The sequence below is a fragment of the Clupea harengus genome, chromosome 5 (assembly GCF_900700415.2).
Source record: "Clupea harengus chromosome 5, Ch_v2.0.2, whole genome shotgun sequence".
Taxonomy (NCBI): Eukaryota; Metazoa; Chordata; class Actinopteri; order Clupeiformes; family Clupeidae; genus Clupea; species Clupea harengus.
Genome location: NC_045156.1, coordinates 9224686 through 9248452, shown reverse-complemented (window position 1 = coordinate 9248452; position 23767 = coordinate 9224686). Strand labels below are relative to the sequence as shown.

The following is a 23767-nucleotide window of genomic DNA, read 5'->3' as shown; positions in this document are numbered from 1 at the left end:
GCTGTATGAAAACGTAAGGTGCCATTAGTCAGCAGCGCATAGAAGAAAGAAAGAGAAAAAACATGACAACTCAGGATCAGTAGTAGACAGACATTGTGCACATCCACGAAAAAAAAAGTGCATTAATGTTTTTTATCCATCTAAAAGGCAGTATCCATGTTATCCATGTTTTACACTATACCCACCCACTGCTAAAAGTGGGCTAATGTTTCTATCCATCTGAAGAGCAGTCTCCATCCTATCAATACAAGAGCCTCATTAGCCTTCGTACCACTAACACTGGCGATTTACAGGCTGTTGTTGTGAATGGTACTGAACCTGTCTGTTCTGCCATTGTGTTTTCTGAGAGCCCTCAGAGAAGAGAAGCGACGAGTGGGAAAGAGAGCACCAGCAGCTCATTAAAGGGCCATTAGTCAGTTCCCTCAAGCAAACGAGGAAGAGAGCAAACGCGGCTAATGACAACAGACAGGCAGACAGACGCAAAGCCTCAAGATCCGCACAGAAAGAAGATCTCCTTTCAAAATGTATTAGGTCTCACAGACTACTACACACAAAAAGAAAAGATCCTTGGTGTGCGTTACGTGCAGTTAAAGTTTTCTTTTATGGGGGGGGTTATTTGCTCTCTGTTTCCCTTGCAGTTGTCTTATTTTCCCCCCAAGCTCCCATGGACTGGTCTCATAAATAACACATGCAGTCAGAGCTGATGGAGGAGCAGAGGCAGGATGAGTCAGGCTGCCAAGATAGAGAGATAGAGAGAGGGAGATAGTGAGAGAGAGAGAGGGAGATAGTGAGAGAGACAGAGAGAGAGAGAAAGAAAGAGGGAGAGAGATAGAGAGAGAGAGGGTGATAGTGAGAGAGAGAGAGAGGGAGAGAGGGAGAGAGAGACAGAGAGATAGAAAGAGAGAGGGAGATAGTGAGAGAGAGAGAGGAAGAGAGAGACAGAGAGACAGAGAGATAGATAGAGAGAGAGAGAGAGAGAGAGAGGGAGAGAGAGAGAGAGGGAGAAAGGGGAGCAGGTCCCTAGAGGCACACACACACACACACACACACACACACACACACCTGTAATTTCCCTCTTGGGTTGTAAAAGGTGCTTGATCAAAACTACTTTGTGTGTGTGTGTCTGTGTGTAAACCGTTTTTTAAAGAGTTGTGTTTATATGGAGATACTTCAGACAAATGCAGTCTGTCTATCGCACACGTTCTTACAATTAAGGAAAGATTCCCTCACCAGAGTCAGGTGGTGGGCTGCCACATAAACAAACCTCAAAACAATGCTTTACGCTTTTAAACCATTAATGGCGCCGCTTCACAGGGCGACAACAACCACTCAACGCCACTCAACACCACCCTCAAAGGATGTATGCAATCCAGATGCTACTCCACGCCATTGGATTCCCATCCATTACCATCACCATCTACCAGCTGACATAATTGAAGGTACCCTTTTTAAGCATGATTAACCGTCCACTCATATGGACAAAGCGCTGTCATCATATGCTCTGCGTTCAGCTCCAACGGCTGACTCCTGAGAGAATGGAAGATTTGTTAAGCAGATGAGGCGCTGGCAGGTCTGTTTCTGCTCATTCTCTGAATGGGGTAGCATTCTGACAGATCAAACTTTACAGCCTTTCACAGCACAGTAGTAAAATGACATCATAAGAGGCTCTCAGATCGAGGGCGACTTTAGCTTTAAAACTATTAATTTCAGTCAAGGCAGGATTCACACAGGAATACAAAATATTCGGATTAAGGATTTAAGTACAACACACCTGGATGGGCTGTTATAAGACTGTAAAATGTAAATCGCATGAGTGTGTCTTTAAATGGGTCTGTGAATACCTAATGACATTAGAATCTCCCTACTACAAAACAGATGGCTAACGTTAGGATTGTGGTGTTTAGAAACATGTGTGTGTGTGTTTCTTAGTAAAATACAGCAAAAAGCACAGCGCCATCCACAGTGGGTGTCCGAATGCAAATATGTAGATACATATTCCCTACATTTACAAACATAACAAATAATTCAAACAAATATAATCTATCATCACTAAAATAAAAAATGAAAAACTCATTATGCTAAATGGATCCTTAATAATTGGATTCACATGTATTGTGATGATTTCAGTGCATAAAACTACTGTTTGTTGTTGGCAAATCCATAAATCTGAAAATTGCACTACTGCTGTGTAATTCTGTAATTGCACTACTGCTGTGTAATTCTGTTTGATGTATGTGGCTATTGTCCATCAAGTCTAACAGACAGTTCCCTCAAATTGGAAATTCCCTTTCCTAGATAGTCACTGTCGCATGTAACTTAAGACCAACATTTTTGTTTTTGCTTTTCTGTTTATGCCACTCAAACTGTTAACTGTTAACAGTGAAGTGCCCCTGTATCCGCGGGGGGATACATTCCAAGACCTACCACGGATAGCTGAAACCACGGATACTAGTGAACACCAACAACAACAAGACATCAACAACAATACCTAATACAATTACAATTAGGAAAATTATGACAATATAACATAATAAAAGGTACTATGTGAATGTGGTCCCTCTCCTGAATAAATGGGATTATTGCTTCACGATGGAGCAATGAAAGATATATTGTACACAACTTTTTAAGCTTCCTTCCTTCCTTTCTTTATGTCCTAGTCGAGGACATACATACATGAGAAATTACGCGCTTAAAAACGTGAGTCACGTATGGAGCGGCAGAGTGGCACAGAATTAAAAACGTATGAACTGTTTATTTTGAAATTTCAGGCCTCATTAACCTCTGAAACCGTGGTTACCGGTGGAATCGGTGGATGCAGGGGTCACACTGCATAAATAAAGATGTACGCTGGACTCTGGAATGGGTGTGGGCCCGATCAGGTCCAGTTCTGTTCTAGAACCTGTCTGTTATCCACGACCACATTGAATTAAATCATGAATCACACTCTCTCATTCTATCATTCTATATTCTCATCACACAGCACTTACATTAGTGCTTTTAACTCAAAGTACCTTTTCCTTCACTAAATTAACTCAAACATGAAGCTTCTCTCCGCTAAAAGAAGCCATTTCATCTACATTTGCTGCCCACTCTGTTGTAATTAGCTCATAGTCCCTGACAAGCTGTTATTCATACCGTCTAAAATCCTGTTATTCCTGTTAGTTATTCCTACCCTACCAGTAATGAGTAGGTCATTCCTGTGAGGTTGATCGCTGTGAGAATCTGCCCACAGCTAAGGTGAGGTGTTTTACTGGTCGTAGAAATGCGGTTAGAAAACATGCCCTGCACAGAGTTCAAACTGGCCACACGGAGTGGGAGGATGCACCACCTGTCTTAAAATGGAAAGTGAAGAGAATCAATCGGTTCTCTGTTAAACTCCCTGAATGCTAAAGTGAAAAGACACATCCTGTAAGGATTGAGACTAGTCTCATAGCATCTCAGATAGCTGATAAAGGACAAAATGCCAAAATTCATTACAATACCAGTTGGTGTGCCTTTTACGTTTTGTTTACATTTCATTCTTTCACATGCTATTACAACCAGTGTTTTTTTTTAATTTAAAAACAAATAACATGCCTTGGGTTATTTCACCTTTATCAGCCAGCAGAGAAAACCAATCTGAAGTGCATCCCTGGGACAAGCTTAGCCTGTGAGGTCCATTAATAATGCTGGACTTCAGGCAGCTCCTGCTGTCCACAGCCTCAAATGGCATTGAAGGTTGCCCCCGACGACAACGACTTGCTCATCAGGAGTGGCATGAGCGACGTCTCCGGCCCCTCGGCGGCCCCGCCTTCGATCAAGCCCTGCTGGTGCAGGTTGAGGATGGAGTCGGCGATGATGCGAGCAGTCTTCTTCTGGTAGCCCCCTGACGTTACCATGAGGATGGGGAGCCCCCGGCGTCGGGCAGCCCGGAACACGATCTCATCCCTCTTCACAATGCCCTAGGGGAAGAGGACAGAGGCTGGGGTCAGTGCTTTAAAGGTCCGGTCTGCGATTCTGGCAAAGGTTGTTGATATCTGAGCTCAATGTATGGGTAAGGTTAGGGTAAGGAATTGGGTTTGGTTAAGGTGATGTTTAGTGAACAATTAGAAAGAGTGAACTTGAATTTTAACAAACCATCTGTAAAGTCTCCATAGCAGGACTATCCCAATAAAGTGTTTCTAGTCAAAGTGATCTAGTCATATTGTCATCTGAGATGAGTCCCTTACAACATAAACATGCATTTGAAGGGCATTTGGACAAGGGGCATTCATGTATTCATTCAGTCATTCATTTATCACAGGTAAGTTAGTTACATTACATCCAGGGAGTTAGGTACAGTGAATGCACTTGAATGCGTTTATATATATACTTTTTTACACACAGAATTCAATTGCCCACGCCTTAATTTGGACGAATCCCTGGTTACATCCAAACTATAATTGCACCCAATTCAGCTGTAGGGCTTGACAGCAACAGACTCAGCTGTGTTTGATTAAAGCATAGCTGTAGGGGGGATAAACAAGACTACATCCCTATAGATCCCGAACATGAAGCTATACATCATAAACAGCTCTTACAAGGAGTCAAACTGGGCCTCACATGCCCGGCGAAATCTATTTTTCATTACACCCAGATCAATGGCATTATTAGTGGTAATTCTAACGGTCCAATATCTGTCTCTCGGGTAAACAGAGAGACAGTCATCACGCCTCTGTCTCCTTTAAGACTTCTGACTCCAGCTTCAGTAGATTCCCTGTGTCCCAGCTGAACGATTGGCCTCATATTTATGTGGGACTGTCTCCTCTGTGACTTACTGTTTGTCAGTATGGGAGAGGCCATTGGGGCGAGCTGATGGGCGCCGTCTGTAAAATCTAGGCTAACCTCATCCTGAGAACAGAGCAGCTTTGTATACCTTCAGGGGTGAAGCATTCTGTCACCGTAATGAACAGCTTTGGCCAAGCCTCATGAGTTTCCTATAGCGCCCATGTTTGCAGATTGCATTTTCACAACTAAATACTTTTACAGGAATAGGGGTTCTGGGTGAGGACAAGACAATCATACTGACTGCAGCCTGGAAGGATTTGCTTAAAGAGTAACAAGAGGGAGCCATTGACACAACCATTTTGTGCTGTTTTAGCTACTGCACATGCCTACTGTAATGGAAAAGATAGTATCTGTGGCCGAGTGTGTTTTCCAGCACTGCAGCAAGACCAGTCAGATCCATAACTCTCATGACTATTAGATAGCAGGGACTTTGGTTCACTGATGCAAGGCTGTTGGAAACACTGAGGCTACAGGGCTAAGATGATTGGATCAGATTAGCGGCAGCTTGGTTGTAAAATGCCTTAAGCAGGTGGGGGTTCCGGAAACACTATAATTGAACCCTCTGTCTTCAGACCCATGTCATGGTAGATCCCATGACATAACATATCAGGCAGACTTCCTGTCATAGGTCGTCATGACAGACAGTGTCCAGTGACATCACAATGAAATGCCATCATCATCATCAGCCACTGTCATGACAGCTCACAGAATTTTAGATCACAGCTTCTGTCTATTGTGATGTCATAGCATCAAAACATTTGATGTACTCATGAGGGTTACTGATAATGATAACATAAAGCTGCTGACCTTTATGACAGGGTTATGTCACTCTTAGGACAAGTCAATATCCCACAGACGAGTGTACTTACTAGAAACCGAGAGGTGAGGAAAGTGTCAGACTAACAGCAGTGTCATACCTGCGGCGAAATAGCCAGGCCTCCAAGAGGGTCACCGTCCAGGATGTCCGTGCCGGCGTTGTAGATGATAATATCAGGGAGAACCTCATTGAGCGCCCCTTCCACGTGCAGCTCCACCTTCTGGAGATACTCCATATCTTCAGTGCCCCAATCCAGCTCCACCTTGCGCTTTATCGCTCCTGTACAGCACAACAGGCACACACGCTTTTTTTTTTTGCCCGGCTACCAACCAGACACCCAGGTTGTACTGTAGAAAACCGCAATAACTTCATTGGAAGAACAAGGCAAATACTGGACCATATTATTCCTCAAACAAGGAATAATCCTCCTTTAATATTTCATCACTATTCTCTCCAGAGGCCAACAGACTGACTACTGGATGCCCAGGTTATGAAATATGAAATGTAGTTCATAGGAAGCTGTCGGTAAATACTGAGATCATAGTAGAGTTAAGTGGCATTCCTGAAGCTAGATTACTTCATCCTACTTTTCACACTCAGGTTGGGTTGGGATATGCTGCACCAGTCATTGGGCTTGATGCCACTGGACTGAACTTAACTGATTCCTATTGGCAGGGATTGGCAGAAATGAAAGAATTACTGAAGAAGGAGAAGGATTTCTGAAGAGCTTGCTGTAACACTGGTGGTTGACAGCCACATGCCAGTCTGGTTCATAATGACTAGACAAACAGACTGTTCTATACAACAGACATACACTCAATGAGTTTTGTCTCATTTGTAGAGGGCTGAAGGTAGTTTGTCATATAGCAGTATGTAATTATACAGTAGTACACACAGCAGAATAGGATTACATTAATCAGAACAACAACAAAAAAAAAAAGTTATTATAAAGAATATACAGTAAAGTTTGTCTTGCACTGTCTCCCTCACAACAAATTTCAATTGCAAAGTGTATCTGTTCGTCCTTCTCCTCGGTAATTAGCTGCAGGGCCAGCAGTCTGCTGTTAGCAGAGTCTCGGCTTCAACCTTCCATTAGTTTGAGCCTTTGCCTGTTCATTTAGGAAACTATCTGCAACAATGCAGCCCCCCCCCCCCCCCCCCCCGCTCTCTTTCAAGCTAATAACAAAACCTGTGTGTAGCCTCATTAGTGTCTCCACTACTTTTAACTGCAGATGAAGAAGACTCCAGGAAAGCGCTACGTGCAAATTAGGTGCTTTTCTCTCCGCTTTGAAGTTATTTCAGTGTCACGGACGGCAATGTCTCTGGGAGGAAATGTAAAGACCGAATGCCAGCAGAAGGACGCCACGACGAGGGACTTATCTTGGAAAGCCAGACTGCACTTTTCATTATGTTTTCCCATGGGTCGTACAGGATTGACAGGACAAATGTATGGATTAATACGCTCACCTTTCATCAATTCATGGTATAGACTGAATTAAAAGGGTGGGAAAAATGCAGTAATTGGGGGTAAATGTATTTCAACTTCACTGGGAGAAAGAGTGCTTAATCTGTCAAAGTGACAGTTTGTCAGTGTTGAGAAGAGTTATGGCTTACCATAGTAATTACACTAATGTATTCGAATGCGTGTAAAAGAATGACAACTTAATTATACAGCTTGGTTAAATGACTCATATTTGTCCCATTGCATGCACTGGCCAGCCGGTCACAACCCCTGCTGGTATGGATAGAAAGATATGATTCGGCTTCTTTAACACAGAAGGAGCCAAGCAAGTTCTGCATTATTTTCAAAGTTTTTTTAAAAACTAGTGGGTTAATGCCTCCTACCAGACAGAGACACTTTTATAAAACTCATTAAGCCACCATGCATTTCTCATTTTCTCAGAATTCTTTAAAAAAAAGAAATCCTAAACGTGACTTGATACGTAACACTGCCCCCTTTAGGTCATTGGTCGTCACTAATATTTCACAAACACACACTGCTCTCCCTCCCTTCCTTCCGTCTCCTCCTCCCACACCTTACGGTAATATGTGTGTCTCTTGGGGTATTGAAGCGTCAGAAATGTGTTCAATATAATCATAAATTAATCAGCAATCCTTCCATCAGCAACATTCACTTGATCTGTCCCCCCTCCAACAGACGCTTGATGGTTATGGGTAACTCCCCAGCATCAGCGGTCACACTCACTTTTGGCGTATCCATCTCCTGGGTAGATGTAGCGATTGTAGACGTCCATTATGTACACACGTCTGTCTTCCAAGAAGTCACGCTCATGTCCATTCCCCTACAGGGCACAAAAAGGAGAAAACATTGATACAGAGTCCAGACATAGTCACACACATAGTAACACACATATTCTTTCCCCTGGTTAAGGATGAAGACATTTGTCAGATGGGACGCCACTAAACTAATGAGTGAAGGGAACATAGATTTGAAGAAATGAAACTGTTCAAATGTGTGAACAAGAGTGATGTGCCAGGGATGTTCTAACAGGGGAGATTCCAGCCTCCAGGTGCAAATGCATAACGGCTGTGGGGTATTCGAGGGGAGACCAGAGGCTACGGTGAGCACTGCCACCACTCTCAAAAGGAGGACAACTTTGTCAAAAAAGGAGGACAACTTGGTCTCAAAAGGAGGACAACTTTGTCAAAAAAGGAGGACCAAGGGACAAAAAGGACACGCAACAAATTTCATACAGTTACCATTACGTAACGGCAGAGATTTGCGTGCCACCCGGGGGGGGGGGGGGGGGGGGGGTTCTGAGAGAATGTGTGTGCCACTCCAAAGCCCCTTTCCCCGATTGCAGAACGCATGCTTTTCATCATTGGTACTTATATGCGTTGGTCACTGATGCATGCCGAAGATGCCAAAAAGGACACGGGGGGGCGGGCGGGCGGACGGACGGACGGACGGGCGGGCGGGCGGGGCAGATGGGGCTGGAAAACCAGTGAACCAGTATTTTGTGAAATCAGTTGGTTTCATAACAATTAGACTACCTCTGTGATGATCTTATCCACAGCCTAGCAAATTATGACACCATCTGCTAAGATGTACAATGAAAGAACGATCGTTTTGTGAGACAACTGACAGTTGGAGGTTCTGGCGCATATGCACAAAATTGATGCATACTGATGCACATCCTTAGCTCATGTGCTTAAAGCTCAAAAAAAACTACTATGGTGTTCTACAAGGATAACTGTTGTAATGTTGGGAGAATGTTGGGTGACGTTGGGGAACTCATACTATTGGCTCACAGAGATGATATGGGGCACAGTAAGGCTTTGTAAGTGGTTGTACAAAGTGAGGCTTTGTAAGTGGTTGACCCGGGTTAGTTTCCCAATCACTGCAGGTTGTCTGTACATCGCTTTGGAAAAAACACGTCTGCTAAATACCAGTCCTCTCCTTAACAGAGATACACGTGACCCAAGCTAAAGTTGGATGGGCTTTTGGCAAGTTTTAAGCTAAACTAAATTTAAGTTAAAAGACTAGCTAGATGTACTGTATTCACATCAGAAACTGATATACCATCATCATTTCTTTCATCCCCTGACCCTTTTGACAATGTAAAAATGTTGAAAGAAGTTTGACTGACAGAGCGACACAGCCAATCAACTCTCACTCATCCTGATCCTCATTTTCGAGCAGAGACATCCCAACTCTCAGCTTGACACACACCTGCAGTCAGTCAGTGAGAGTCTATCATTCATCATTATCTACATGCTCTCTGTCACCTACACGGTCACTCCCCATCACAGGCTGTCACTTCAACAATGGACACTCTGCCAAGCCCTTGACTTAAGTGTTAGAGGGTGAATATAAAAATACTGGTTCCAAAAAAAGTATTCATAGCTACGCATTTAAATTTTTGTTTTTGGGTTGTGGTCTGTTGTAGGAAAAAAAAAGTATGCAGCCAAATTGACTGCACCACCTGGTGCAATAAAGAACGAGGCAAAGCCCCTGCACTGCAGGTTGTGTGATGACAGAAATAATTAAACAGTATTAGCAACCTGCGGAGGTTCAATGTCACCTAACTAATTGGCAGCCATCATCAATAATTTAGAGACGCTTAAACAAATTGAAAGGTGTCTAAATTTAGTTCTGGATCGGGGAAATGGGAACCCAGTTAGGGGATGAGGACCTCCAAGCAGATGGTTAGATTTGCATACACTCAAGAGCTGGGGGGAGCCAGGGATTGGCTCCCGTCTGAATTCCCCTCCGCTCCTGAGCTGAGAAATAGAAGTGAACTTAATCTTGACTGCTAACTTCCTGCCAAAGATAGCAAAGTATTGATCCTATCCACGATGGAAAATATGAAATGCCATTTTTATTATTATTTATATTATATTATATATTTATATTATGTACCGTAAAAAGGATCATGTACAGATAAAACAGCAACTGACGTCAGTCCAAATGATGAATCTGGCCTAGGATCTAGACCTGGGTTTTCCGGAGAAGGTTCTTAAAAGTCTGTTATCACTGATTCCTCTGCTATAGGGTTAGGGTGAGTGATAGGGTTTGGGCCCGGCCTGGAGTTTGTGTGAGGTGAGAATTAGGGTGAGGTTATAGTTGGGGCTGGACGCAGGTCCTTTGACAGAGTTGTGAGTTAGGGCAAGTATCGCATGGGACTGTGTGGAACATGTTCAATATAGATCGTCACCTTCTTCTTGAACCTATTCAGAATTGGCATTTTTTTGGGGGGTGGGGGGTGCCCCCGGGTGGCATATGAACCAGATTAGCACATCTCTTAAATTGAGTTCAGTATCAACAACACACCTCGCCTGGGGGCTTAAGCCACTCCGACCTGACTGAAAATCTAATCCTGTTTATTGCTTGTGTGACATTGCTCCGGCGAAACAATTTATGGTCTTGTTGCAAGACCTAATTTAGTTCATTAGCACACACTTAGCATTCATGAATGCATCTGCCCTACCCTGCCCACCAGACAGGCTCCACTGCCAGGACATGTCATAATTCCGGCCTCTAATTAGTGTCCCCCCCCCTCCCAAAATGTTCTGGTATTTTTAAGCTCTGCTGAGACAGCACCTCAGCACACACCCCTGGCATCCATAACCACCACCACCACCATCACCCCCTCCCCCAGGCCGAAGCTCCCCCAAAAACACACCCAGATTTGGACGTTTATTCTCAGCCGAGCCTTCATGAATTATTTAACTGCCATCAGTATTGATCTGACGCAACCCCACCCCACACACACACACACACACACACGCACACACACCACCATCACCATGTCCCCCTGCACCAACTCCCATCTCAGTCAATAAGCAAAAGACCATAATTATAATCAAGCCAGGCTTCAAAATGCTTATGGCAGTTAGGGACGGGGAGAGCAAGCAAAAAATATGCAAAGGGAAAAAAAAGCAAAAGAAAAATAAAAGACCCTAAACTTCTGGTCAGTGTTAATTGGCCAGGCTAACTGGGCTAGGTATGACTCATCGCTGGGGAAAAAATTTAAAATATAAATAGATAGAGACTGGAGGTGATGCTACTCTGTTTCTGTGAATCTTCCAAACATCCAAAGTCCTATGCTTACATGTAAGCAGACTAATGTCGAATGCCTCTAAAAGCATACACTGACAATGCATTCTAAGCACAAGCACACTGCGTTATCAGTAACGAATGTTTGCCCTCCAATAAATAACAAAGTAATTATTATCCAAACAAACGATGTGAGTAGTAATTATAAAGACGGCGAAACATTTAGAGATCCAAAAACAACAATATACGCAGCACTCCAAATATTGCATTAGGAAGAGTTATACTCAGTAATTATATAACAAATATTTACTCACTAATACGTAACAATTAAATTGCACGGTAAATAGACAGACAGAAATAACTGTTTTAGGACTCAGAACTTCATTAGCACAGAGTATAAACCTAATTACACGCAGAATAAACACAAAGATTTTATGGCCGGGTAACGAATGTTCCCTGGGCCTGCAGAAGATAGGTTTGTTTCAGAGAGATGCAAATCAGAGCGTTCACCTACACACACACACTACACACACTTCAGCGTCATTCTGTTTATCCCTAATAGCACCACCCAGTACCACAACATCAGCTGGCTCTCAAACCGCTCTTGGCTGGCTCGGATCAGATCAAAGCCAGATCCACAGACCAGGGCTGGTTTTCCAGATAACGGTGTCTCTTAGTGTCTTAGGAAGACTTGAAGGGTATCCTTACAATTAAGTTGTTTACTTTTCCACGCGTCTTTCCCAAACCATCTCTTAAGAGTCAAGAGTCGCAAAATATCATTATGAGAGAGAACATCTGCCCCCAACAGATCCGCAACCAGATCAGGATCAAACCCACACCAGACCCACACCAGACCCACACCAGGCCCGGTTCAGTCCCGGTTCATATTAGTTAGAGTCTGCTGCACTCAGGGTTTCCTCAGAGCATATAGCACAGCAGTGGAGCAGGAGTAGCATTAGAAACAGTAGAAAGTACATTACTACGTTCCATGTCAAACCCGTAACACGGAAGTAAATTAACCGTTGGCCGCACCAGTGGTGTGGTTGTGCAATACCGGCCATTCCATAACTGTTAAATAAATGACAGGCATAGTATGTGCTTGTGCACTTATTAGTATCCATAGCAATAAGCATCATCAAAGTCCCCAGTAAAGTAGGAAGCCCTCTACATGGAAGAACATTGATTGCATCCATCCATTCTGGTTCCATTTAACACCAATGCCAAGAGCCAGCACTGCTTCTTGCTGTGTTTGGACATAGTGTATGTTTCACCAGTAATTGTGCTCCTTAAGAACCGCAGCTGTGACCTTGGCACTGTTAATGCCACTGCTTGCTGGCACCGTATGGCTTGACTGGGCATGCTCGTTTAGTTGAGCCCAAGGAGAACAGCTTGTCCTCAGTTACCCTCTCAACAACAGCACGATGCCACCCAAAAAAAAACAAAAAAAAACACCAGGACCCCCCCCCCCCCTCTAACTTCTCTCCTTCACCTGAGGTAAACTCTCTACGTCAGACAAACAACTCTGTTTGACTGTAATTGTAAAGCCAATACAGGATGCCACTGCCATACCCTCTATGGCTGTATGGTCTGTGAGTACAGTCTCTGCCATGCTTCTTCAGACTGCTCCAACAACTTCAATTGCTCCCCATGTTCCAGACAGTTAGACTGTTGGAATAGGGCCCCAAATTACGTGTGGATACAATCCAGGGGATGTTTTTGTTTTATTTAAGTGTTTTTGTTGGAATCATAAAAATGACCAATTCATTCAGGGGTTTGTTCCCTTCAAACCCCCAAAGCAATGCAGTGTGGGTAATATAATGACCTGCCATGAAAGTCAAAACCATTTTCAAGCATCATATCAAACCAAAAGAGACAAGACAAAATATGCGATTAGACATTTATTCTGTCGATGTTATGACTCAAAATGACTACATGACTACAGCGCCTCACCGCTCACCGCATATTTGACTTCTTCCCATCCAGTGGGCGCGCTTGCCGCTCCGCCGATGGGACCTTGCGAGTGACGCATATGCAAGAGGAAGGAGCACACGGTCGGGCTGATCCCAGCTCTGATTTCACTCATTAACACACACACACACACACACCCACACACACACCCACACACACACACACACACGCACACACACACACACACACACACACACACCCACACACACACACACACACGCACACACACACACACACACACACACACACACACACACACACAAACACACACACACACACACACACACACACACACACACACAAACATACACACGCACACACACACACAATCATTCATGCCTCTGCCTTGTCTCTATGTGGGCTATGTGCCGACAAATCTCATTTGACCTTTGGCGAGAGGATGCACATTCCACACACACACACACACACACACACACACACACACACACACACACACACACACACACACACACACACACACACAAACACACACACACACACACACACACACGCACACACACACACAAACCGGAGGTGGGAAAAAGACAGGGAAGGTGAGGGGAATTTAAAATAGTCATACAAGCCCTGGTGAGCTTCGCCTGCTGCTAACAAGATATTTAGCCAAGTGCTTGTGTCAGTACTTGGACTGTGAGCCAAGTTTTTTTTTTCCATTGTTGTATCGATGCCTGCCTGCAACTATCCATTACAGCAAGGGTAAAACATGTTCAGGAAGATTCACCTCCACATCTTGCTGTTATTTACCAAAAACTGGGCTCTACTGTTGAGGAACTCTGTGCTGTAATTGGCACCAATAATGAGCTCCATCAACTCTTTTGCTCGAACAGCTATTCGTACAGCAGAAAAAGCATGAACTCTCAAAGGAGGATCACAAGAAAATTGTTTTGCATCCATGTTGCTTGAACCTTTTCTCCATTACATTACTTCATTGGGCCCCTGTAGCGAAAAATACCATTAAAAATACCATTAAATATACCATTAAATACCATTAAAGACCAATCACTGCTTTGGTAATTACATAATAACTTCATGAACTAATTAAGTTATTAAAATATGCACCTATATAAAGGAAAACATAGCTATAATATAGCTGCATGCAGCCATGAGGGGACCAATCAGCCCAGCAGGCCATAACTGCCATGGAACCTTGATGTCATTATGTCAAGGTTCCATGGTAGAAAGCACTCACAGCAAGTCTTATATTATTTGACCAAAGATTAGCCAAGATATGAGCTCACTTCCTGTTCGGCAGCTGAACTGCTGAATTCGATAGGCTATACCAGACAAATGGTTTTGAAAATAAAAAATCTGTCTGATAATCTCTGTCTGAAGATCATTTGTGCTACATTTGGGAAAGATTTGCGGCCACTCAAAACGTTTTAAGGTTTTTGATGAAACCCAACCCAGAGGTCCAGCACCTGGCAATGTGGTGTGCTAACAACAACCTGGCTCTCAACACCATGAAAACCAAGGAGCTAATTGTGGACTTCAGGAGGACCAAAGGTGGCGCACACACCCCGATCTGTATCAACGGGACGGAGGTGGAGCGTGTCGCCAGCTTTAAATTCCTGGGTGTCCACATCTCCGAGGACCTCTCTTGGACCCTTAACACCTCAACCTTAGTCAAGAAGGCTCACCAGTGTCTCTTCTTCCTGAGGAGATTGAAGAAGGCAAATCTGTCTCCTCAGATTCTGGTGAACTTCTACCGCTGCACCATTGAGAGCATCCTCACCAACTGCATCTCAGTCTGGTATGGCAGCTGCTCTGTTGCGGACCGCAAAACTCTCCAGAGGGTAGTGAAAACTGCCCAACGCATCACTGATTCCCCACTCCCCACCATCGAGGCTGTCCAGCGCAAAAGATGTCTGCGGAAAGGGCGCAGCATCGAGAAGGACAGCTCCCATCCCAACCACAGACTGTTTGCCCTCCTCCCCTCAGGGAAGCGCTACAGGGCCCTCAGTTCCCAGACCAGCAGGCTCAGGAACAGCTTCTTCCCTGCGGCTGTCACCCTGCTGAACTCTGCATCACGGTGATAGCCCCCCTGGCTACCCCCTCACATTCCTTCCTACAGTGACTGTATTCCCCCCTCTACCCTGGCCTGACTGCCACACACCTCCCTCCAGCCACTGAACATTTGCACTAAAATTGTTCATTTGTCTATATCTATTTATTTAAAATTGTTGTCCATATCCATATTAACTGTATTTATATCATGTCTCCTACCTCATTTATAACTTCTACTGCCACTTTCACCTGTACTTCACCTGCACTTTACATATATCTATATCACATCTGCACTAATCACCATTATTGCTGCTTACTGTTCATATCACTTATATCTTATACCAACCTGTATATATTCTATTCATTTATTTTTATATTACCACTTTGCACATACTCTGAACTCTTCTGATTTTGCACTTCTGGTTAGATGCTAACTGCATTTCGTTGCCTCAGTACTTCTACTCTGTGTAATGACAATAAAGTTGAATCTAATCTAATCTAATCTACTCTAATATGGCAGCCACATACATCTGGTTGAGAAGATAGGTCACTAACCTCTTGGGTATTTGGTAACAAGATGATTAAGACAGACCAATCCAGCACTGCAGTAACGTTAGGTCGAACAAGAAACGTAATTCTCCTCTTACAAAACCAGTGTCATACGAATGGTTCTCTGTGTATAGTCCAATGCTGTTTTTTAAGCATGCAGTTGTTTGAATGTTTTCCATGACAGAAACTTACAGCCTTTCAGATGCAAATCCTCAGTATACCACAAGAGACATATACCTTCCCCATTTGATTCACTGGATCAAACAAAATGCAGATCCTGAACATATCACTAGAGGTCAAGTTTTTATCTTAACTTACAAATGACAGGAATCAAACCCAAGTCATCTATCTATCACCACTATACCACCAACAAACATAACTTCCCCCCATTAATTTTCAATGTGGAAAATAAGAAACAGCCATTAAAACAAAACCAGCAGACTATCAATTAGCTGAATACAAGCACACTACAAAGCATTAGGCTGACCTGACCTTTCACTGCAATGGAATCACACAAAACATTAGAGTCAAAATGGCAAAAAAAAAACGTCATTATTAAAACAACCAGAATAATAATAAAAGGGCGCAATCCCATAATAATAAGAAAGGGTGGAAACACAATGGGTGCCTATGCAGCTCTGCTATGTGGCTCTCCAAAAACAAGGCCAAACAAACACTGTGTACAGAAAAAAAAACAGCCTGTAAAATCAAAGCAAGAAAGCCAAACAGCAGAACAGAAACAGCGCAGCTGTCCATAGGCAGGCATTGGATAAATGGTGCCAGAGTGGCACGGCATTGATTGCGGCGCTAAACAGGCGGTATTATCTTGTCCGCGGTGCTGATGCTTCGCAGGGGGATTGATTGAGTGAAACCGAAGAAAATGACTGCTGTTCACCTGATGGGCGTCCAGATCGATGATGGTGGCCCGGCAAACACCTTCCACTCGCTCAAACAGGAACTGTAGGAAGTACAGAGAGAGAGGTGGGGAAAGGGAAATAGAGAGAGAGAGAGAGAGAGAGAGAGACTCAGTGAGAGGGAGGGAGAGTGTGATGGGGAGAGCCCGAAAGAGAGAGAGAGAGAGAGAGAGAGAGAGAGAGAGACTCAGTGAGAGGGGTGGGAGAGTGTAGGGGGGAAAGCCAGAAAGAGAGAGAGAGAGAGAGAGAAAGAGAGAGAGAATGGGGTAGAAAGCGAGAGATCAGAGGAGTGCCATGCCACCTGCAGCTGTGGCAGGATGATCAGATTCAGTTCAGATTTACTTGTGCAAAGCTTACAGCCAAACAATGGCTTGCTGAAATCTGTCTCACATGAATTATTAAAAACATCCATTTCAAGGAGTCATCAGAGATTGATGTATCGCAAAACCACATAAAAGGACAAAAAAAGAAAACCACTGGCAGTGAGACACTTCTAAACGTATCTGGAAGATAGAGACTTTGCCAAATGTGGTAGATTAAAGAAGAAGGAACGGACCCATTTAAAGAGTGAGAACGAGGACAACGCAGAGATGTGGGAGAACACTGCCTAGAAAGAGAGAGCAGGTCCGTGTCGGGAGGGAAACACAAACAAATGGGTCTTCGGCTTCGGCTCTCCACAGGACAGTTCCATTTTGGAGAAGAGTAGTTAGAAACTAAGGGATCATCGGGTTACAGAAGTCTTCACAGATGAATACTAGCGTGAAACTGCAGCCTAAGAAGTCTTCACAGATGAATACTAGCGTGAAACTGCAGCCTCAGAAGTCTTCACAGATGAATACTAGCGTGAAACTGCAGCCTAAGGGCCGAGATATACATCCATCATTAGTCCATCTGTGGACACTGATAAGACTCATGTATGTATTACTTATAAGGTAAATCCTTTATTCTCTGCTAGGTTTATGGGAGCCTAAAAATATTCTCAAGAATTCATAAACAAAATACAAACAAACAGTAGATCAAATTCACACAGACTTAGCCGTAATCTCAACGTCTCTTTGTTGTGACCTATGACCCATTGTCACAACCAATTACAGTATCTGACACAAATGCTGAATAATTTGTACTGAATGATCACTACTCAATGAAGACATGCATTCTGAAGATGGTGTCTCATGTCTCTTACCTTGATGGCTAGGGTTATATCTGCATAAGCACAGAAGCCTCCTCCCTTGTCACTGGAGCAGTGGTGGAACCCCCCTCCTGTGACAGAGGAACATTGGTTAAGTGTGTGTGCTACAGTTTGTGTGTGTGTGTGTGTGCGTGTGCGTGTGCGTGTGCGTGTGTATGTGTGTGTGTGTGTGTGTGTGTGTGTGTGTGTATGTGTGTGTGAGTGTGTGTGTGTGTGTGTGTGTGTGTGTGTATGCTACTCTACGCGACAGGCTACGAGATGCTCCAACAACAACTGACCCTCTCCTTGACCCCCAGGAGTCCGTGGCTGTGTTCAGACAATTTTGGGGCTCTGACATGCAGTGAAATTTAAGCAACTTTAAACGGTGGTTCAAAAGATACATTAATTTTAAGTTAAGTTCAGGTACAATAATATGGAAGTAGTAGGCATGTCATGTTTGTATTTTTCTCGAAAATCCCTTTCAAATAATCAGTTTTGTACTTGAGTCGGTATATGTGCAAAAACATATACTGAAATTGTATATAAGCATAAAAGCTCTTAACCACTCGATAAATATGAAAATAATTAAATGGCCACCTAACATTGACTCATTGTAATAACCCCCCCCCCCCCCCCCCCCCCATCCTAACACAAAGCCTTTTCACAAGGGAATGTCTTGTGGAGAAGAAAAAAAGACAGAAATGTCCATACTGCAAGTACAGTACAGTACAATACCTACACATGCAAACGTAAATGTTGACACAAATCACACTCCATAACCGTCCAAATGCATTATACTGTATGCGTCGGCATACAGTAAAGAGCCTAAGAGCTCACAGCAGCACACACAGCAAGCTTAGAAACAATTCTCATGACTGGCCATGTAACACTATTGCATACAGAAATGCAAGGTTTGTTCGATGTTTATAAATATCTGGTCTATGGTATAGTACTCATCATAACCCCACTATGAAATATGTTACGCTAAAAAAATTAAGCAGACACCCTTTCTATCTTGAAATCTAGACTAAAGACATTCCTCTTTAGTGCATCAAAAACATGTCACCTGTCGCAACATTCTTCATACTTCTTGTTAGCCATGTTGTTGTGTTTAGTAGAAGGGGGCTACAAACAGCGCATGATGTTCTGTGAAAGAGGGCCTTTACGGATCCCGGGTACAGCACGCGTACTGTTGTTGTATCCTGCCACCTTTGCTATGATTGTGTATCTAAAAGCCCCATGCACCAAGTCAACCAACCATAACTAAACATAACTCATCAAAACTAAACTTACAAACAATTACAAAAAATTCCCATTCACCTTGCCGGGTAGCCTCTCCCTCTCCTTCTATGTCATTTTATGCTAATATTGATAAAGTGGCCATATCAACTACTGTTAACTGTTTACCCAAATGTATCTCTTTATCTGTTTATCAAATTGATGTTTACTAACCAAATGTTCTCTATCTTATAGCATATCTTTGCTCGCAAATGCCGATGGCTGTGGAACCATTGTTCCTCATCACCATTAACTCATACCAATCCACTGTCCATCCTTGTACTGATTATACTAGCCCTTTGCACAGACGTTATCTCTCACTTTTGTTTGCCTTTTGCAACCTAGTTTAAAATTATTGTTTAGTAAGTTTATTAATTACTATTTCTGTGTATTTCTGTTTTGTAATTTTCACTACTATTTGTGAGTTGTATAAGCTACTGAATGTCCTAAATTTCCTTCGGGATAAATTAAGTATCCATCTATCTATCTAACTACATATACGCATATTGGCTGCCAAACTCTACCCACTCACTTTGTCCCCTCCATTGTAAACTCTGCCTGGGCATACCCAGATAACCAGGGTTGGTGGAGGGAGAATGTTATCTTAAGGCATCAAGGACAGATTATGGCCTTAAGGGACTGACTGGTGGCAAATGCACAGCAATGGGTCTTGAAGTACAAAACCACTTTAGAGTGTTTGTGGGTCCTCTTCGCTCTTTTCTCTTTTCGCTCTTTTCTCTTTTTCTCTCTTCGCTCTTCATCTTCTGCTCTTTCTGTTGCTGCTTCTCCTTTCCTGTCTGAGTGTGGATATCCTCTCTTCCCCTGCACTCTTATTCTATCATTCTGTCTGTCTGATCCTCTCTTCCGCTGCACTCTTATTGTATCATTCTGTCTGTCTCTCCTTCACCATTTCTCTCACCCATTCATTCACTTGTGCTTATTCATTTGGGTTGTATATTACTTTCAGTTTGACTGACACTTGTAACATACATTTATAAGCTTGCTGTTTTATTGTATTAATAAACAGTTCATTCCTTAATTATTCATACAACTCATCCGTGTGCCATGTCATTACATTAATTAAGATCTCACAATTGGCGTATATACTGTTTGGTTAATATTATAGGTAATTTAGTATTTAATGGAGTCAGATTCATTGATTTTCTGCAATATTTATCACTGTAATGCTTTCTAACATTTTGACTGTCCTTACACCTTACATCTAGACTATCTCCGCTGTGGGATGCTGCTCTAGTCTCTCCACCTGATCTCCTTGCAGAAACCCTCAGCCTACACATACCCACCCCTACCACACCGTCATGCACGTATTTTACCCCATACTCTGTGCTAGCATTTACCTGCATTATGAATAATTGCCAACATCAACTTAGTTTTCTGAGCACACTGTATACCCACTAAGCCGATCTACAATACTTGAATGCTCTCTCCCCACCCTATCCAATATCGATTTTGTATGTATCATGTACAGTATATACCATGTTATGTTTGTATGTATTGTATACATTTACCACATGTATGCTAGGATGCTCATCCTGATACGTTGATGAATTCATCTGTCATGTTTCTGATCGTCTCTGATCGTTCTGGGCTCTGTAAAGCGCCTTCAGGCATTTCAATTTTATTGTTTAAGCGCTATATAAATAAAATTGAACTGAACTGAATGAAGGGGAGGGGGGGGGGGGGTTACGCTGTCCTACTGGTGCTGTTACTGAGAGATCTACATACCTGAACACTTCATTTATTTCAGGTCATTTTCAAACAGTGATTTTATTTGTCAGTGTATTAATCAGAAGAAGCCTTTAAGGTCTATGGTAATGCAGTTGGTCTGATAATGTGGTGCGAAAATTGGATTCGGGATTCCAGACAAATCCGATCTCATTTTTCTCTGCGTCGGTGACTACGCAGCCTTATCGACTGCTATTACGAAATTGGAGGCTGTTTGTTTCTTCAGTTTCACCACTGCTCTCATTGACACAAGACTGAGAATACCTCAATAACTATTTGTGTGTGTGTGTGTGTGTATGTGTGTGTGTGTGTGTGTGTGTGTGTGTGTGTGTTTGTGTGTGTGTGTGTGTGTGTGTTTGTGTGTGTGTGTGTGTGTGTGTGTGTTTGTGTGTGTGTGTGTGTTTGTGTGTGTGTGTGTGTGTGTGTGTGTGTGTGTGTGTGTGTGTGTGTGTGTGTGTGTGTGTGTGTGTGTGTGTGTGTGTGTGTGTGTGTGTGTGTGTGTGTGTGTGTGTGTGTGTGTGTGTGTGAGAGAGAGAGAGATGTTGCATCAAAGTCCAGGTGATTGATTGGTGCTCTTTTAAAAAAAAAATGACCTATGTATTCAGGTAGCACACATTCTTTCTATCGCGATCCCTTGTTCATCCGCTCACTCTTTAGATGACTGGGTAGAGCAGCACGTGTAGCTGGTGGTTAGCTCAAACTGAGTAGCATTAATTGCCAAGCCACCACACCCAATAGTCCAAGCTGCAACATTGACTGATTGGGAAATGGAGAGGGGAGGAATGTTTAATGGGAATCCATGCAGTACCATCAGATGAAGAGTGGCCCGTTGTTTGTTGAGACAATGTTTATCAATGCGACATAACCAAGCTGCTTTTCATTGACCACATGTGAATCTGCTGACCTCGTGTCAACCTGCTCGGAGAAGATGGAGGCTTCTCTTTACCCCCGCCCCAACAAGAATGTACTTTAGTTTGATAAACAATGGGTGGTGAGGGCTTTTTAGGGCTCTGGTTGAAAACATTGTGTGGCATCAGTGGGCATCAGTGGGCATAGAGGCTTTGTATCTTCCTTTTAACATGTGGATTGTGCATCCAGCCAGGATGACTGCAGCCCAAGGAATGACTTTCTCCTGGTATAAACTGTCTGCTGTTTTTCAAATGAAATCCTATACTTTAGGTTCTATACACTTTTCAAATTGTCAAGAAAATGTGAAAGAAAAAACCCAGAAGGAACAGTAAAAGTAGAAGTAGACTACTAACATGATTAATAAATCATGAAACATTTCAAGTCGTCCTACCTGAGATGATGTTAAAGTCCATCGACACAATAAATACTTACCGTAATTTCCGGACTATTGAGCGCACCTGAATATAAGCCTCACCCATTGAATTTTGAAAAAATTATTATTTTTAACATAAATAAGCCGCACATGTCTATAAGCCGCAGGTGCCTACCGGTACATTGAAACAAATGAACTTTACACAGGCTAAAATGAATATCAAAAGTAATACAATAGTGATCCATATTATTAGTTTTGCCAGTTACGATACGTGCACTGTTGCTTTAAGAGAGCACAGTTGCAAGAGTCAATCAGAAGCTAGAACGTTAGATTGAAGACAGCGAGATAGAAGAAAGACGCTAGTTTGAAACCAGTGAGCTAAAGAACTTGAAAAGACCGGATTTGTATTGTTGTAAACTTTTTTTTTATTTTCTAAAGTGTTTTGAGTTGTGTTCTGTCTACGCCGGTAGACTGTGGTTATTTTGACATTAGTTAAGTTATTGAGAGATACTGAGAAATCGCGTGGAGCTAAGCATCCATGCGGCTGCATCCATGCTAGCATCCTAGCTCCACAAAGCCACCGTAAACACAAAGACACGTATACAGTCACAGGTATCATAATCCATAAATTAGCCGCATCATTGTTTAAGCCGCGAGGTTCAAAGCGTGGGAAAAAAGTAGCGGTTTATAGTCCGGAAATTACAGTATATGGGATTACAAAACTGATGATTTTATCCATTCATCTCATGACAAACTAGTTGTGCACGGTGAGGAAGTCCAAAAACTGAAGTGGTCAAAACTCACCTACATTGATGGCCCATCCTCTATCCATGGCCAGCTTTCCTGCCTGAAATGAAGAATAAAGGATGTATTAAAGAATGGCATTATGTGCCATCAGGGTGCCATTTAACAGGGTTTATATTATTAATAATAAAAATAATAAGAAGAAGAATAAATATAATAATAATAATAATAATAAGACATCTTTAGCATTGGCGTTGGCTCTGTGATGTACATTTTTGCATACGTTATTCTGTATCTGATTTCTGCATGATGTCCTTTTGATTTTTGTTTCCAATTTCTGCATTCTGCAGATTCTCAGCGGAGCCTACATGTTCACACAGAACATAATTCAGCGTGCATCTGAGCTCCAGCCATACACTTTCATACAACTAGTTCAACTCCCTCTGGTCCGAGGGGTAGGAATCATTTCTCTTCTTATAACTCTCTGCTGTGATAGAATCCAATTTAAGAATCAATATGTGCATTAAAGAGGAGAACACTCAGAGGTATTTGGCTTTGAAGGAGAACTGTGGTTTTTTTAGTACTGGTTTTGATGCCAAGGACATTAAAGATTGGATAAAGATTGGATTAAACACATAGACATAAACAAAGACACACACACACGCACACACACACATATACTGTGTATACATGCAGACACACTTCTCCAAAACAGCGCAGCAAACCACAAACAAACTGGATGCAAATTAGGAAACAGCACGGAGACACTGTCCCAAAACTGAAGAGACGCAAAAAAGGACCAGAGCATCCAGGTAAAGACAAACTGTTCTTATCCAAAACCACTCAGAGAAGACCTAGGCAAGAGTAGATTTGGCAACGCGTTGGTTAAATAGGGGAATGAATCAGTCCAACAGGTGAGAGAAATGATGTCCATCAGTAAACTGGCAATGCT

The 23767-nt window shown here is 42.8% G+C and overlaps 1 protein-coding gene across 4 annotated transcripts in view; it reads right to left on the bottom strand.

The window, feature by feature from the left end:
• Positions 1-1109: 1109 nt before the first annotated feature.
• The window catches only part of hdac11 (histone deacetylase 11), a 34169-nt gene continuing 11511 nt past the window's right edge, over positions 1110-23767 (bottom strand). For all 4 annotated transcript variants that reach the window (XM_031567611.1, XM_012838530.3, XM_031567612.1 and 1 more), the window contains 6 exons: positions 22876-22918; positions 17781-17857; positions 16579-16641; positions 7830-7926; positions 5724-5902; positions 1110-3941 (listed from right to left, as the gene is read on the bottom strand). In XM_031567611.1, coding sequence (XP_031423471.1) covers positions 3702-3941; positions 5724-5902; positions 7830-7926; positions 16579-16641; positions 17781-17857; positions 22876-22918 — 699 coding nt within the window. In that variant the 3' untranslated portion in view covers positions 1110-3701. The remainder of the gene's footprint in view (positions 3942-5723; positions 5903-7829; positions 7927-16578; positions 16642-17780; positions 17858-22875; positions 22919-23767) is intronic.